General features: G+C 41.8%; 1 protein-coding gene across 2 annotated transcripts in view; it reads left to right on the forward strand.

Annotated features, from left to right (window-relative positions):
- The window catches only part of SPECC1L (sperm antigen with calponin homology and coiled-coil domains 1 like), a 55,924-nt gene that overhangs the window by 7,884 nt on the left and 29,970 nt on the right, over positions 1-18,070 (forward strand). For both annotated transcript variants that reach the window (XM_054082276.1, XM_054082277.1), the window contains exons 2-5: positions 5,853-6,042; positions 10,683-10,842; positions 11,816-13,449; positions 15,175-15,382. In XM_054082276.1, the coding sequence (XP_053938251.1) occupies positions 5,890-6,042; positions 10,683-10,842; positions 11,816-13,449; positions 15,175-15,382 (2,155 nt within the window). In that variant the 5' untranslated portion in view covers positions 5,853-5,889. The remainder of the gene's footprint in view (positions 1-5,852; positions 6,043-10,682; positions 10,843-11,815; positions 13,450-15,174; positions 15,383-18,070) is intronic.

The raw sequence follows: 18,070 nt of genomic DNA on the forward strand, positions 1-18,070 counted from the left end.
GGAAACTGTAACAGCCCTTTCGAATTTTTAAGGTAGAAAGGAATTGGGAAGTCTTTCCTCTCAAAACGTTTACCTGCAGCAGTTGTTACAGGCAGCACCCATAACTCATGGACATCTGGATATTCTCCTCATGGCATAAGACCGCAGCAGGGGCACTCCTGTCTGGAGCAGGGATCCGTCCCACCTGGTGCTCCGGGTCCAGCTCTGGCTGTGAGCAGGTGCCTCAAGAAAAAACCCAAACCAAAGTCTGCCCTCCTACCTGGACTGTTGTCCCACTCTGTTATTATTTTTGCCTCAGAGGGGTTTCTGAGCCCTTTGTGCTCAGCTATTTAGCATCCATTAAGGAATTTCTCTACCTTGTGCATGCCCAGTCTCCCCTTCCATTCGCACTTAGTGCATCCACAGTATACTTTCACTCTGCATTAAAAGCATGGCTTATTTTTATTTTGAGACTAGCTCTAACTTCCTGTGCTCGTCCTTGGTTTTAGCACTGGAAGAGATGATTAACAGCCTGTCCCAGCCTGTCTCCTCAATGCCATTCAAGAGTTGATAGGCTTTTGTCGTACTCCCCGTCTGATGTCTTATGGGAGCTATTCTTTGCCTTTAATCTAATTTTTGGCCCTTGCTGAACCTTTTCCAGGTCTATAAGCAATGCTTTTGTTGAGGCTGAGAGTCCAGAACTGCACATACCAATGAAAGTGTGGGTAGATGGGCAAAAAAATTTGCGAAATGGGTGCTTTATGGTTTGTTCTCTATTCCTTTCTTTAATAATTCTTGGGATTGCTTTCCTTTTGTTGCCTTGTTCCAGGCACTGTACTGAGCGCTTAATGAAGAGGTGAATCAAAGCACTGAAATCTTGCTGGGCAATATTGATGAGTTGAGAGTACAATTCTGTATGAAGCTGAGGTTGTTTTTCCCCAAGAGAGAGATCGCTTTGTGTTTACTAAATTTATGTTATTCAATGCTTAATTAGTTAGTTTCATCAGGGTCTTCTGTTATTCTGTGCAGTTTCCTGTTACCCTTTTTATCTAAAATAACTCTCCAGTGTCAGCAGACTTTCAAGTCACTAAAACTGATGTCTTGATCTCAAGCAATAAAACAAAAATGCTGCTTGCTCTGGGCTTCTGGAATCCAGTAGTTACTGGATTATGTTTTTGGAATTGTTGAGCAAGAGCCATCATTTTGGAGTGCTTGTGTGGTTTGCAGACTGACAGTTGGAGCTGTGGGCATTAGGGAGCTCTGTCTCTCCATACACAGCTTGTTTCCCAGGCCAGACATTTCATCCTTGGTGGTTGTGCTGTGTTGCACACACAGACACGGGAAGGTTCTGAACCTGTGTTTTGCAGAGGCTGGAAGAGGCTGTAGTTCATAGTCTTTTCTTCGTGGTCCTGCCTTTTGGGACTATGTAAATGACCTAAAAATGTCATTCCCTAATTATTTGGGCAAAAATTGTCAGCCTAAATATATCAAAACCAAAGAACTTTTACAAAAAGAGAGTGAAAGCGTACTGAATATTTCTCTTAGATGTGAATGTTTCTGGTTTGCCTCTGTATTTGGGGTATTTGACCTTTCAAAATTGTTCAGTATCCTCAGATTTGAGGGGTCAGTTGTTTCTGTTTTTTAAAATCTTAAAAATTCTAAGATTATTTATAATTTTCTTAATGATTCACAATTTTTTAATGGATAAAACTGCTTAATGCCTCTTGATGCGTTGTATTTTCAACCAAAGGCAGAAGGCCAGTACCTTCTTTGCTGCTTAAACCTCTCCTACCTTACACAAGACACAATAAACTGTTTTTACTACTCTTGTAATTGAGCCTTGCTTTTGTGACAGCATTACTAGCATAAGTACGCGTGTTAAATAATGGATGAGACTGAAATAAACACAGTAAGAAATCATACACACTGCCGCCCCTTTCAGTTTTCAGGGTTCCAGAGCACACAGCAGAGTGACGCTGGAAGCAGTTGGGTTAGCTGGGTGGATGTCTCATATCAGTTTACAGTTTGGAGCAGAGCCGCACGATTGGGCAAAACCCTTTTGAATTATTATTTATGGAGTTGTGTTTGCAGTTGGTATAAAGCGCAGGACAGGTTCCACATCCCTCCACCAGAGCAAGGCGAGCACGCTCCTGAGCGAGATTCCCTTTTGTTCCCTGTACTATGTGTGCTGTGGAAAGGGAGACGGCTGGGAAAGGATACAGGTTAGAGCAAATAGTTACACTGGGATTCAGGAATGCAGTCTTGCTATCTGATATTTTGGGCTTGTTTGGGCTTTTTTCCATCCTGAATAATTCTATAATTGATACTGTAGTGCTGCATTAATCAAGTGTTCTCCAGTCACGTCTTGTGTCTGTTGACAGGTGAGTGTTCTATTTAGTCGTGTGATACGAGGGACCTCCAAAAGTCTCTCTTGGCTGTCTCACGGAGTTCCGACTCACAATTCCTCTGCAGCTTTTTAGCATTTAGCTTCTTCCGCACTCTTTTTTCATTGTTGTTGTTTTCTTCTTTTTTCTGAGGAGGGAGGAATTGTGTATAAGAAGAAAGGAAGACTTCAGTCATTCCTTCTTTCTCCCTTGGGCAAAGCATAAACTGCAGTTTTAGATGCAGTATTTGCTTTTTGAAACAAGAGTGAAATAATGTTGTGGCTCTGATTTGAATTTAGTGCTGTGTGTTGATCCTCAGAAAGCTTCATTTGGCTAGCGAGCATTTTATTTCTTACTTTTAAAATTTAGCCTTGGGCAGAACAAATTTATTTTTGGTTCCTAATACCATGTCTTCCTAAGGACTGTGGTGTTCTTTAGAAGCATAAAAGTAGTCTTTATCTGTGATGTCTGCCTTTTGAGAAACTGGGTGACCTAAGGCTTGTTCCACTTACTATTCAGCAATATCGATGTCTTCTGGTTTCAGTCCTGAAACCCCATCCTCTTTTTTCTTCCTGGAGAAGGCGGGAGGGAAGAAATAGGCACCAGAAGGTCATAAATTCTGCTTAGGAGCCTGAGCGAGCAGCTGCTTTTAGAACCTGTAATGCTGATTAATGCTTTGTCCTTATTTGAAGTTAAGTTGGACTCACTGCATCGTTTTCTCAATTTTTAAACTCTTAATTACACAATCATCCTTCAGTAAGAAAGTAACTACTAGACCTTCATTTGTCTGACAGAAAACCAGAACAGTGGTCCCTAACCCTCCCTATCCTCAAAATATCTTTGAAGCTTCTACCTTTGAGGTCATTAAATCACAAATAGTGTTTTTCAGTGTCAAATTTATGAATATTTTAAAGTAATTCTGTGCTGAAACATGAGGATTTTACTTGGTTACTTTAGTTTCATTCATATTCCTTGGATGCAGTTGCTATTCTTGAAGCAAGCACCGTTGCATGTTGTCAGGAAGGCTTCTAAAACATGTAGTGTTTTACAAGTCCGTTTTGGATTAAAAACTCTTGACTTCACTGTCTTTTGTCACCAGTGACCTCTGTGATGTATCCATAGGATTATGAATGGTTTGCACTGTGGAAGCTAATGTTAGCCTGTGTTTCTGTTTGCGATTGTCCCCAATGGGATATGTTCCAACAGTACTGGCTGTAATAAACAGATCCCCAATGTATTGATCACTCTGCAGCACGTAAATGGCATGTTATGAGATGTGTTTGACAGAGGGATCCTCCGTAGACTGCTCAGATGTGTTGCCGATGGCTGCTGCTGGCTGCGGGCCACCTAGTGCTGCGGCTTCATTGGGATTGCCAGGCAGACTGTCGACCTCTGCCCAGTGTGTGACAGTTGTGTTGTTACCAGTGCCGAACCTCCATTATGGTACTGGTTTTCTAGCTCTATGAGCTGGCGAAAAGCTATGAGTATGATTTAGTGGGTTGTTGCATGAGGTTGTTTTTTTCTTTGAGGTGATTTTTTAAACGCAGTCAGCTTCACAACAAGCCATGGCCTAGAAATTGATGTGGTTGTTTCTCCAGCATGCTGTGGGCGACTTTTCTTATGTAGTCTGTAGAACATCACAGCATCATTTAATAGTAACGATGCCAGTTCTACTAAACAACTGTGTCCTCTTTGTTCTTCCCAGTTTTAGTTTTAAATTGAATAAAATCAAACGCACAAGTAAGTATTCAACCCATAAACATGAAAAAGGCAAGAAATGTCAGTGTGGCAACTTGGTCCTACCTGTAAATATTAGCATCTGCTTCTGGAATCTCGTAGGCAGCTGCACCACTTAAAATGATGTGTGTGTAGCAAACATTGCCTTCATGGGGCTTTTCTGGTTTGGGTTTCAGTTTTCTTAGGAGTGTCTCATATCGAATTATCTCCCAGTTATTTAATCTTGTGCGAAGGCGTTCTGAGTGTGAGTAGCCATATGGCAGGACCGGTGCATTTTTGACATTCTGATGATGAAACTGCAACAGCAAACAAAGTTTTCTATGTCTGTTCATGCCAGTGCTCAGAGCTAAAGGGAATCTGGAAGCTATAAACAAATATTTTCAATGTCTTAAAATGGAACTTCCTGTTGCTGCTGTTAACAGCACTTAAGGGTCTGAGGATGCAAAACTCCTGGGATTTTACTGACTTCACATGAAATGAGGTGCTGGTGGGGAGGAAGGAGTGTGTCTTAATGTGCAGTCTTCATTGCTTTAGCTGCAATGATTTTGGACTCCTGATCATTGCAGGTTTGTGTAGCAGGTCTTGTGCACTCAATTGTCAGTCTGTGCTTTGTGCCTTTGCAGTGCTTCACAACTGGATGTGTTCCATGTTTTTAAGCAAGCCACAGGGTATTTGGCTCAGATAAACCTTATCCTTTACTTCCACCCAGAATCTGTGAGACTGAAAAGGGAGTGAAAGTTTCCTCCCCTTTATCTTCCATCCCCTGGCTTCTAACTCAGGGGCATGAAGGCAACAGCTGCCAGCTGTCCCACTCTTGTCGAAGACGGAAGGTCTGGATGTGACAGGTCCTGCTGGCAGTCTGTGGTTCAGGTTATGGCAGTTGGCGAGACTGCCCTGTCTGGCTGTCTTCCAGAATTGGCAGTTCTTATGGTACCTGCCATGTTCAGGTCTGCTGACTGGGCTCCTGCTTCAAGGGAATCTAGGTGTGTTTTCTGGGGTTTTGTTTGATTGTTCCCAATTAGAATGACAGTATTGACAGTCATTTGCTGTTTGCGAAAACCTGGGGTCAAGGCAAAGGCCCTGAAGTGTCCTGACTGTGGAATGTGGTGGATTACTTCTGGCTTCTTCGTGAAGCTAATCCTCATAATTATATGACTGATACTGAATTTGGTAAAATCCCATTATTAATATGACTTTTAAGAATAAATGGTTTCAGGAAATCTGAATTTTCCAATGTCTTTTCGTTTTTATAAACCACTTTTTTTCCTGCAGCTGCTGCTCCTCTCTCAGCACTTTGGTTACCAGGCTCTGGTAATCTCCTCTCAGCTCCAGTGTTGTTGGTAGGCAGGCTGTTGCCTGAATGATCCCACAGTATTTTCCTTCCCACAGTCAGAAATAAAGAACGTTTCTGCCCTAAGAAGCCTTTCTCTTGCTAGCTAACGAGTGAACTTGGCAATATGGGTCACGTATAAGACATCCTTGGTTCAGTGCCATTTGTGGAAAGAGAACTGAAAAAATACTTACAGTTTGGAGAGGAGCTGCAGGAAGCGCTGAGTTCTTGGTAAAAATGCCTTTTAAAAAAAAAAAAAAAAACAAGCAGAACCCACTAGTCAGTCTCACACATTCTGTTTGGCTCTGATTTGTGGTCTGCTGCTGTTCTGGACTTCTGGTCCTAAATAAAGCATTATAAAAAAAACACATTGCTGATCATTTTGTACTTCATGTTTAAAATGTCTTTCTTTCTGCTTGTAGATTTGTTTGTAAATGCATCATAAACAGACAGCCCAGAATGAAGAAAGCAAGCAGGAGTGTTGGCTCAGTGCCCAAAGTGCCTGGAGTAAATAAAACTCAAACAACTGAAAAAGCCAAACCAGAAAACGGCTCCTCGGTGGCTGCAGTATCAAAACTCTCCAAAACTGGGACATCAGCATCTCTTTTGAAGGTAATAACCAACAAAATGTTTGGATTATTTTTATTTTTTACAATAAAGCTTTAAAAAGAGTAAAATTTTAAGGCTTTTCTTTAATGCAGCTCAGACTAGAGGCTTGTTCTGTGGGTGACTGAAGGGGATTTGGATAGGTACACGGTGCTTGCCAGGGAAGTAGTAGGATCTTGCGTCGTGTTCACGCTGTATTTTTCCTGTTGCAGTGAGTGATGTGGAAAGTAGTTCGCTCTGCAGAGCTTGGCCGTTCTGCAATGAGAGCAGATTGGAAGTTGTGTCCTGATGATTGTTACTGATAGTGTCATGCGTTATGCTTGGAAAGTGTGTCAGGAACTAATGGGGTTTGATAACAGCCATTTATGGGTCTGAAAAAAGAACGAATGAGGTATCAAACATGAGAAACTTCTGGTATTGGTAATCTGTGTCAGGTCAGGGCAGCTGTGTTCTCCTAGCTGTTCTGTCCTCTGCTGTGTGTGAGTACTGCATCAGCTGAATTCTCACAAGTTGATTCTTGCTCCTAGAACAAGTTCAAAGGTAGAGGTTTTCTCTTATATTAGCAAACCAGGCAGCAGATTTAGGAGTGCGTGGTTTTTGACAACCAAGAAAAAGAATACCGACTGGGGTGTGGAGCTCTCACCTGAGAGTAAATGCATCTGGGTGGAATGTATGGTGTGAGCCTGCCTGGTCTGTCTCCCTCTCCTGACATGGAACCATGGCCAGAGCCAGGTCCTTTGGCCTTCCCACAGCCCTGTGGGCAGAGCTGCAGCGCTGCTGCTACTGCCCTGCAGCACATGAACAGAGCAAGGGAAGGGCTGGTGGCTGTGACTGGACCTGAGCCGCTGGCACCCACCGGGAGCTGGATGGGCCACTCAAATCACCAGCAAATAAAGACCTGGGATTAGAAATATGGTAGAGGTTGGGATCTCTGTGTAGTAGCTGAGCAGGATAACTGAACTCAAAAGATGTGTTCCCTTTCTCTCTTTTCTTCTTGGTTTTCTTTTGAGGGAGAGTAGTTAGTTCTGTTGCTGATGAACTTGCAAGCCAGGTTTCAGTTGGATTTTCTCCTGGTGCTCTGCCTTTCTTCTGCCCCTCAACATATCTTGTAGTTTTCTTAACTTTAATATTTTGATGTAAGGACACATATAGACACAGAAAATGTGGAGTAGGATATAGAATTAAAAGCCTCTATGAAGGGCTAGAGACACACAGCGGCAGCACTATAGCAGTCTAAACTCAGCGTGATTAGTGACTGACAAGCAAAAATTACTTTCTAATTATAGCATGGTTTTTTTCTTCTCTTCACAACATAACCACAGGCCAGTGTTCAGCTTTGGGTGGGCCACTTTCACTGCACATTGTTCCATACGTTCGTCCTTTTTTGTTGAGTTTTTGAAGTGTGTGGACAATGAGAGCAGGAAGGAACTGTGAGGCCCACCCTGCTGTCCAGTTGAGCGCTCTCCAAAGGTTGGCCGGTATGTCTGCCTCTCACTGCCTTTTTGTCGGTTACTTCTTTATAGGGTTTTGGCTCCTGCTTTGCCCAGGACATTTGTAAATGTTTAGTGTGTCCCTACTGCACACACATTATTACAGCTGAAGGGTAACTGCCAGGCACTTCTGGGGTTTAATCAGTCAAAAAATACTCTGCAAAGTAACACCATATTGTTATTTTTAAGATCATTATTTTTTCTGCTTCTTTAGCTAATGAACTTGGGATCATGCTAACGCTCACAACTGTAATTAGACGGCAGTGTACATTATGCAAATGAATTGCAAAATCCAAGGTCTCTGAAAAGGCAGGACTTGGACACCAACATTTGAATATTAATAATTAGAATGTGTTTTCGGTACTCATGTGTCTAGACTTCAGTGTTCTGTTTGCAAAATGCAGCAAGTTAATTACAGATTGCTGTGAAGTTTGGTGTTTGATGCACTCAAATGCAGCAACAGCAAGCATCAAAGAAAATCTCAGGCAAGAATAATTTTATTTTTATATATGGGATTTGAATAAAGCGCAGTAAATAGGATATGTATGTTGGGAAACGAAAACAAAATTAATTGTAGGGGTGATCATTGAAGTTTCATATAACTGAAAGAAAGATGTAGGGGGAAACAGAATATGAAGTGTATAATTATAAAGTTTTTTTGTATATAAAATCACAATAGGTCTGGATGAGCATTTCTAATTATGATGTTTTCTAGTTTTTTGTATGTTAATATAGGGGTTTTAATGCTAAGTAGGGTTGCACTGCTTTCAGTAAATGGGAGAAACTGTTCTTCCTTGAGGGAAAAACTGTTTAATAAGCACATGACACTGATTCTGCTTCCATTAAAAATATGCGCTACAAAAATACTTTGATTTTTTTTAAGTCAGGAATGGTTGCCATTATAGAGCCTTAAGAAAAGCGAGCTGCTGTTTGTATATTTTCCAAAGCTTTGCTGAACGGCTTTCTTTGCTGAGAATTTAGCATTACAGATGTGAGAAGCTGCTCACTAATGCTGCAGAGGGAGCAGCGCCTTCCAGCCTGCCCTGGAAATTGTCTCTGGGTAAGGCAGAAGGATGACTGTCTCCAGTTCCTTCGTTCAGCAAGGACTGGAGGTGACTCAGGTCATAAAGCAGGTATCTTAGTTATTTGGAGATGAGTCACATCTTGGCCTGTTTCTCTTGATAACGTGTGCTTGTACTGCAAGTATATAAAAGCTCAATCCGATTGCCCCCCGCTTTCAACAGGGTAGAAATGCCGAAATCTAATGTCCGTTTGAGCTGTTGCCATTTGCTAACTGGTGGGCAGATTTAGTAACAAAATAGGGAATCACCGCTCTCTGCATTTCTTATAACACCTTGGGTTAGGCGATAACCATAGCACAAGGTCATTTCCTCCCTCTGTCCCCCATGCCAACACCATCAGTTCAGGTTGGATAAGGAATCTGGTTCCACTGTCACATGGAGCAGTTTGTGCTCAGCTCTCCCTCCAACAAGTAGTGTGAACTTTGTCATTTTTGTAGCCTTCCACCATTTGTGTTTTCCAGTGTTGGCACTGACATTGCTTCTGCTGTTTTATGCAGCTCTGTGGCATCGCAGATCAAGGGACTGCTCTGGCTCCCAGGAGGAAGGAGCGTTCTGAAAAGGCTTCTGTGTACCCAGCACAGTGTATAAGCGCAGGGAGAAGGGCAGGATAGAACCACAGCGGCTTTGCCACAGTAGAAAAGCCGGTTTAGATGCACATCAAGCTAGAGCCTCAGAGTAATATGCTTCTTCTAGCCTTTTGTAAACCTTTTTAGAAGGCTATGCCATTTCCTGCAAGATTCAATAAAAACATTCCTGTCCAAGAGGTTTTACCCTTACAAATACCTGTTTCTATCTGTAAATTATCTCTTAACAACCGCATGCAGAACAAATACAAATATATTCTCATCCTGAGCTTCCTTTTGTTTTCCAGCTGCTCTTTGTCCATGGCACAAATCCCATCCATGCCCTTCCCACAACATTGTGTTCAGTGTTTCTACCTGTCCTGAAATTCACACTTGCAAAAAGTGTATAGAGTGGAGTGAGGCGCAACTTTTTGTTCAATTAAGTGTAGCTTCGTTCTTAAAGTACAGAACCGTAATGCTGGCATGTGGTTTTTAACATGAACGTGTATGGAAGCTAGAAGTTACGGACCTGCAGGCTCTGACAGTTGTGATATAAAGCAGCTGGATCAGTCCTGAGCACTGCCTTCCAGTGGGATACTGGTTGAGACTTCAGAGGTGTCACCCAGCTGAATAATACCATTACTCAAGGGATGGTGCTAACACAGCTGTTTTCTTTTGGTTTTTCTTGCACTTTTAACAGGAAGAATGTTTTGCATATTTTGATTGTTTGAAATTTGAAAAATTACATTTTAAAGAATTGTGAAGCCTGCCAATCAGTCCTTAAGAACTTAGTATTTCCAGAGTTTGCTTTACTCTGGAAGATGTATTCTGTATTTGGGAATCTAGTTCTTGAGATTGGTGCTTGCTTGTCACATTCTAGCAGCTTTCGTGGCTAACAGTAGTTTCAGGAGTGATTATACAAGATCAGACAAAGTCCATCAAACAAATATCCTGTCCTTGAGAATGCCTGTCACAGAGCATGAGAACAAGGCAAAGATCTTTGGTAAGGGTGGCTTTTCCCTGCGCTCCCAGTGCTATCCTAGTCTCTAGTGATTTGTGGCTTACTATTTTGAGCTAGAAAGCATATTTTGTTTATCCACCGGAAAACACTTGATGATATTCTCTTGAAGGACATTAGAGACAGTTCGTAGAAGTAGGTAAGAATTGTCTTCATTGTTGTGCTTAAACAAAGTGTCAGTCAAAGTTGAGAAGTGCTACACTGTGTTGGGTTACAATATTTTTTTCCTCCTTGCTATTGAAACATCCATTGCTGTGGCTGGGCAGGAGAGGACTCAGTTTCTGTGGTCAATTGTACACACAGAATTGAAGTTCAATTCCAGCTTCCCAGTTCTGCCTGGTGTGGTGCGATCGTACTTCGCAGCACTTTTGTGTGGAGGCATGACTCATCAAGCACGTACTTCTTACACTGATGGAATCTGTAACACAAGCAGTGTTGGCTGTGCAGACTTCTCAGCTAGCTGTCTTAAAGCTGCTTCCTTGCTTTCTTTCAGACCAAGAGCAATGATGACCTCTTGGCGGGGATGGCTGGTGGTGCTGGAGTGACAATGACCAACGGCGTCAAGGCAAAGAAGAGCACTTGTGTAGGAACAGCGTCTTCAGCTTCAGGGGCGACCATGAACAGTCTAGAAAATAAACCTAAAACAATTGCAGGTAAATCGAGGTATTGCTGCCTAAAGATGATTGTGAGGGCTCTTTGTTTTCCTACGATGTGTTGAGGAGCCAGACTGCCTGATGAAGTGGTCAGTATGGTCATGGTCAAATAAAACACCTCCTGTGCTCTTTTCCTGTTTTCAGTTGCTGTTCTGGACCTTTTAATTTTGTCAGTACTGATTATATAACTGCTGTATAAAACCAGATAATACAATTAATCTAGAGAATCATATAATCGTCTAAAATAATTTTTTTTTTCTAAAAATAAAAACAAAACCTGTGCCGCAAGCATTACGTCTTTAGGATGTTCACTTATGGCAATCAATATTTTGGCATTCTGTATTGCTTTACAGAAATACAGTAAGAGCTTTCAGAAACTGTTCAGAAAAGTGAAATGGTAGAATTTGTTGTCAATATGAATGGAAAGATTCCTTGCCCTCTACTGGTATATTTTTGATTTAATAATGCTTGCAAAGTTATAAAGCATCTAGAAATAAAGCAGTAATAATCCGTCTTCATCATTATGAAATGAGATGAAAGTACAAAAAAACCTTAACTTTCATTTTGGGGAATCATAGTGAGCAATTCCTCACTTAAAAACTCATATTCAAATCTGCGAGAGAGACGAATATGAGGTTGTAGGAATAGCACTGCTGCAGTTTTTTTACAACTTATTGGAAGCTGTTGAAGACAGAAAAAGATGCTTGCAAGTGTTATAATTAAACTTTAGGCTCTAACTAATTTTCAAAATACTGATAAAGCATAGCAGTTGGTAAAGCAGGTATCAATTAAAATGTAACTGTGCTGGTGCATGATTAAGGTTGTTGAAGTATTTACTCTAAATGTATTTTATGAAATGTATTCACCAATATGATTCCAAAAAATCAACCACTGTATTGCTGATACAAAGCGCAGTCTGCTGTTACAGCTACTGTGTTTTAAATGAGTGTTCCTCGCTTTTACAAACATCCAGGTACAAGCTCCTCAACGAAGCGTAGCACTTCATCTGGAAATAAGGAGTCAAGCTCTTCCAGAGAAAGAATTCGCGATCGTTCTCGTTTAAGCCAGAGCAAAAAGCTCCCTTTGACTGGCCAGGGGACCAATGATACGGTACTGACAAAGCGCTCGCGTAGTCGCACCAATCCAGAATCGGATATTCGAATGAGCAAATCCAAATCGGACAATCAAATCAGTGACAAAGCTGCATTGGAAGCAAAGGTGAATGATCTTTTGACACTAGCGAAAACTAAAGATGTGGAAATCTTGCATTTGCGGAATGAACTAAGGGATATGCGTGCTCAGCTGGGACTGAACGAAGAACAGGTTGAAGGTGAAGAAAAATCTGAAGAAAAAGAGGCCATTGTTGTCCATCAGCCAACTGATGTAGAGTCGACGTTGCTACAGTTACAGGAACAAAACACTGCCATCCGAGAAGAGCTCAACCAGCTGAAGAATGAGAATCGAATGTTAAAAGACAGACTAAATGCATTAGGCTTTTCTTTGGAGCAAAGGCTGGACAACTCCGAAAAGCTCTTTGGCTATCAGTCTTTGAGTCCAGAGATTACAGCTGGCAACCATAGTGATGGTGGTGGCACTCTGACATCTTCAGTGGAAGGTTCTGCTCCTGGGTCAATGGAAGACTTGTTAAGTCAGGATGAAAACACTTTAATGGACAACCAACACAGTAATTCCATGGATAATTTAGACAGTGAGTGCAGTGAAGTATATCAGCCACTGACATCAAGTGATGATGCTTTAGATGCTCCATCATCTTCAGAGTCTGAAGGTGTACCAAGCATAGAAAGATCTAGAAAGGGAAGCAGTGGCAATGCAAGTGAAGTGTCTGTCGCTTGTCTAACAGAACGGATACATCAAATGGAAGAGAATCAACACAGTACAGCTGAAGAGCTCCAAGCCACGCTTCAAGAGCTTGCGGATTTGCAACAAATAACACAAGAGTTAAACAGTGAGAATGAAAGACTTGGAGAGGAGAAAGTAATCCTTATGGAGTCTTTGTGCCAGCAAAGTGACAAATTAGAGCACTTCAGCCGTCAGATCGAGTATTTTCGGTCTCTTTTGGATGAACACCATATCTCCTATGTAATTGATGAAGATATGAAAAGTGGTCGCTACATGGAGTTAGAGCAGCGTTACATGGACCTTGCAGAGAACGCGCGGTTTGAGCGAGAGCAGCTGTTAGGAGTTCAGCAGCACTTGAGCAACACTTTGAAAATGGCAGAACAAGACAACAAGGAGGCCCAAGAAATGATAGGGGCATTAAAAGAACGAAACCACCACATGGAACGGATTATTGAGTCAGAGCAGAAAAGCAAAGCAGCGATAGCGTCTACCTTAGAGGAGTACAAAGCCACGGTGGCCAGTGACCAGATTGAGATGAACAGGCTGAAAGCTCAGTTGGAGCACGAAAAGCAGAAAGTGGCTGAGTTGTACTCGATCCACAACTCCGGAGATAAATCGGATATACAGGATTTACTGGAAAGTGTCAGGCTGGATAAGGAAAAAGCAGAGACGATGGCCAGCAGTCTGCAAGAAGAGCTGGCCCATACTCGCAATGATGCCAATCGGCTCCAAGATGCCATTGCCAAGGTAGTGTTTAAACCAACTGTTGTGTTTTACCATCCTGTATGCACCCTGACTTACTGCTGGTCACTGTAGTTCTAGAAGTGAGGGTTAATTAGGGGCTAATTGGGTTGCAGTAGTATTAGAGCTGATTACGCTCTCTTCACCTTTGTTATGAAAATGATGGGGTCTTGCATGAATCCATTCAGCCACAGGAGACCTGTGGTGTTACTGTTAAAAACTGCTGGTGTTTAAACTCTGCAACTGATCGCAAGGGTCGAACTTAACAGAACTGAAGATACTGTGTGAATGTAGCACTTAAATTTCACACCTTCTGCAAGAGTTTTGGGGAGGTAGTGCCACGCTGGTGGAAGAGAGATGTCACTGAGACACTGCTGGAGTCACAGCTTGAGGTGTAACCCAGCTCCTCGTGACGCGTGGGGCTTTTCATAGGCGCTGGGAGAATAATCTCATGCTTCAGCTTGTTCAGGGTAGTTCCGTTCACTTAGAGTAAACCAATGGCAAAGAAAGCAGAAAAGTGTCTTCTCTCTCCCATCCAGAAGTGACCTATTTTTGAGGTACACAGAGATTTTGCCTAATTTAATTTGATTTGCCAAATGCATATTTTATTTTTAAATTTAAAAAAACCCAAACAACATTGTGATAAACTTTTAAACAATTACTAACTGATAGGGCAAATACACATAGTTTTCTAATTGCTCTAGTAAGTATGTCAAGTGAAAGCATTTACCATAACTGACTATAAGAATAATAAAATTTCTTTAATAGCATTAGGTATGCATTTAAAGGCGTATATATATCTTCCCGATCTATACATTTATGTCAAATTTAATGTCAGAACTTCATTTTAGTTTCAAATCTCAATGTTGGTCATGATCACCAGCCAGTTAGAATCAGCCTGGATTTGGGAGGGAAAACGAAAATACATATATAATTTGAATAATTAAAGTTGAGTGGTGCTATTAAAATGAACCATATTGAAAGAGATGATTTAAAGCAGGGATTAATATTGGAGCCTAGCTGTTCTGACCCACCTTAAGCCATGACCTCATTTCTTTGGTTTCTGACACCTTGTGTCTGCATTGGCACAGGGGTTCATGTTGCTGTGCCTCTGATCCAGCTGGTGACATGCAGGGCTGTTTCTGGAGGCGGGATAGAAGCCTCACTGCTTCTGAAGGGAGAGGTCTGCTTCCTCTTCTTTCCCTGCTATTGTAAATTCAGTTTGGTAGTTTATGAGCCTCCTTTGGGAATTGCAGCTTACTGACACGTCTTCCCAAGAGTGAGTCTTGCTCCTTGCTTAAGGAAGTGGATCATCTAGCAAGTCCAGCCAGCACTAAACCTGGTGCACAGAAGATAGCTGGTGCTTGTTTTGGCAAGAGAAAGAAAAGGGAAAGAATTTCCCTGCCACCCCCTCCGTTTTCCATGGCAGCAGATGTTAAGTGGGATCTGCTGCTCCTGAAGCCACAGCCTTGGTACTTGCTGCTTCCCTTGTGAACAGGATGCTGCTGTTCCCCAGAGTGGCTGGGGAACCCCTGTTCAGCTTGGGAATGAGACAGTTTAACTTCGGCTCAGGAGAATAGTTGCCCGAGGACAATGTGTTTGTAAAGGCTCACCCCTGACTTCTGGTCCCATAGCTTTTGCAGCAGTACATTGCAAATGTGCGGTTACCAAGACTAAAGTGTGGTGTAAAATGTAACCAATTTAGTTACTACAAGATTTGTTCTTTCTCAGGTGGAAGATGAATACAGAGTGTTCCAAGAAGAAGCCAAGAAACAAATTGAGGATCTCAATGTGACTCTGGAAAAACTTCGAGCAGAACTAGATGAGAAAGAGACTGAGAGAAGTGACATGAAAGAAACAATCTTCGAGTTGGAGGATGAAGTAGAGCAGCACCGTGCTGTGAAGCTTCATGACAATCTCATCATATCTGATTTGGAGAGTAAGTGTTCAAGTTTATCTTGTAACAGAACTGATTGTTTAACAGCAGCTGAAGGAGAATGCTGGGATGGTGAAAGTATTTTTACTTGTCTTTTGAATTCAAGTCAGACTGGGCTTTGCAAACCTGTATGCACTAGGGGGAAGAATCTAGTTAGCTTTGCTTTTCCAGTCCCGGTAGTAGTTGGTGTGGGAGTGAAAACCTGTGAATTCAGAGTAAGTATGAAATGTGATAATGCTGTTTTCAAGTTGTTTTTTTGAAGTAGGAGAACATGTAATTACAGACTTAATAATAGTGTGCTCCTTATGTGTTTGGGAGACTGGATAATTGAGTTGGTCTTTTTTCATTGTTTGTTTTTAAGAATGCTATTTCTTCTGAGTGATCAAATATTAGAAGTTATCAGGTAGCTGGAGAATGCGTGTAATTAATGATTTCTCCCTCCTGAAGAAAGGTGTTGTTAATGGAGAACTGAGTGAACGGAGATCCTGAGAGTCACAAATGTCAGCGCTGACTTGGCAGTGTAGATGCATTACAGATCTCTTTCTGTGCAGATTTGTTCAAGTAACGAAACCGATCTTTGAACCTAACATTGAATCTGACAAATTTCAAATAAGTTAGACTGAAACTTTAATCTGTGAGCTCTTGCACCATGTAAGAAAGATCTGGGGCGTATAATGAAACTCTTATTTGCCGAATCCTTACGTAGCTCTCAGTGCCTTAGCTCCCTCTCTGATCTCCAAGACCTGCTCAGACATTCCTACCACGGGCTGGAGTTGTGCAATTAGTCTTCATCTAAATCAGAACTTGGGCAGCTATACTCTGGCAGGCTGTGCTTGCACACTGCTGCTTAGGGAATGCAAGTATCTGTTATTCTTCTGTGGTCTACAAAGATGAAACAAGACAGCAAAACCCCAGAGCACGATCCCCTTTCACATTAAGGGAAATATTTACAGGAAGGTTTTTAAACTGGTCTGCTCTCAGGGAAAGGTGGTGTCTTACGCAAGCTAAATTGTTTATTCAAGTGATGCTCGGTGTCTTCAAACAAGTGGCTGTCAGCACAGTTTCCCTAAGTGACTCTTCTTTATCCTGAGAGGCAGCCACTGTTACTCTTTATAAAACTGCTTTAAGTTTTTATTCTGGTTTCTTTTGTTTTGCTCCTTCTGTGCTAAAACCACAGACATTTTCGTGGGAGCAGGAGCTCAGGCAAGTGGTCAGTGGCTCTGTCTTTATTCCTGAAGTCATTTTGTAGCTGACATTAAAAGACATTAAAAAGTTGAGCACTCTTCTACTTGCATTGTTTTGTCCATTAAGTGAGATACATTCGTACAGAGATGGCACTGCAGTCAAGTAACCATTGAAGTGTCTGCCTGCTAATAGCCAGTAACAAAACTTTTGAGATGCTTCTGCTCTGGGGATACAAACCAGCTGTCAGGTATTTCACTGAAACTGGTAACAAGTCAGGTAGACAAACACCTGCCAGGGCAGACATTTCCAATAATGATCGTGACAGTCCTTGTTACTCCTTGCTCTTGAAATAGCTTGGAAAATTCAGCTGTGGTAGGGGATCCCCTGGCATGCTCCTTCGGGGAACCAAGCCATATTTCAGTTCTACGCAGGAAAGAGTGGCATCTGGTGGCGGCAAGGAAGGATAACACCCGAAGTTCCAGATAAACTGATTAAACATTTTTCTTTGACCACTTTAAAACGCTGTTCATTACGAGTTGGTCATTAGACCTTGTACAGCGGTTCCTTGGTGGTAGCCGCTAAGCAGGGACAGCAAAGAGTAGCATCTCGGGATATCTGGGACTTGGAGGCAGCACACATGTCATATAAAAGAAAAAATTCTAATTATTTATAGGCAAGTGACAGAAAAGCACATCTCAGTAGTTGTAAGGTCTCTTATGCTGATCAGACTTCTGGTCAGTTCTGGTATTCTGTCAGACACCTGTAATGTCTGCGCACAGTTTAGTGTAGGTGAAGGGATTATAAAGCGCTAACAATGTGTATCATAACAATAGTTACTTTTCCTGTTATCTCAATCCTCTCTCGTCCATGGATGGATAATGGTAGAGAAGTACCTGTCCTGCCATGCTGAACACTGCAGCCCATACAGGCAGAAGGGTTTGTGTATTAGAGAGGAAACTTGGAGGTAGTGAGGATGCAGAGAGGAAGGACATCGCTGGGCAGAGGTACAGAGAGGTGCCACCTGGGAGCTTGTTTTGGTTACTTGAGTTTTCAGGCTGTAACATATGGCTCAATGCAGAGAACATAGTTCAGGCTGAGAGGTAAAATCACTTATCTGAGTCTTAATTCCTCACTACATTTCAAATTCAGTTGCAGTTTAGTAGTTCTTTTTAGTTCTTTGTTTCTCTCTCTGATTGCTAGGGAGGGAAGGCTGTTTCCAACAACTGCTGTAAAATGCTCCATATTGTTTATAGTAACTGCAGAATATTTAGACCATTGTGTTTTACTTCAAAGCATATATATACTAAAACTTAATGGTGCGTTTCATATCTCACAAGAGCTCAGCACAGTTGCAGGCTTTAACTCTGCATGCCTGTATAGTTTCTGGTTCACAGTAACTTTTAGATGAGCTGTAGCTGGTTTTTAGTAGCAGAACACATTTTATTTTTAAGAACATGCTTTCTTTGAACTGTCTTTACAAGATAAACTGGTCACCCACCACATTTG

This window comes from Cuculus canorus, chromosome 17, assembly GCF_017976375.1.
Source record: "Cuculus canorus isolate bCucCan1 chromosome 17, bCucCan1.pri, whole genome shotgun sequence".
Taxonomy (NCBI): Eukaryota; Metazoa; Chordata; class Aves; order Cuculiformes; family Cuculidae; genus Cuculus; species Cuculus canorus.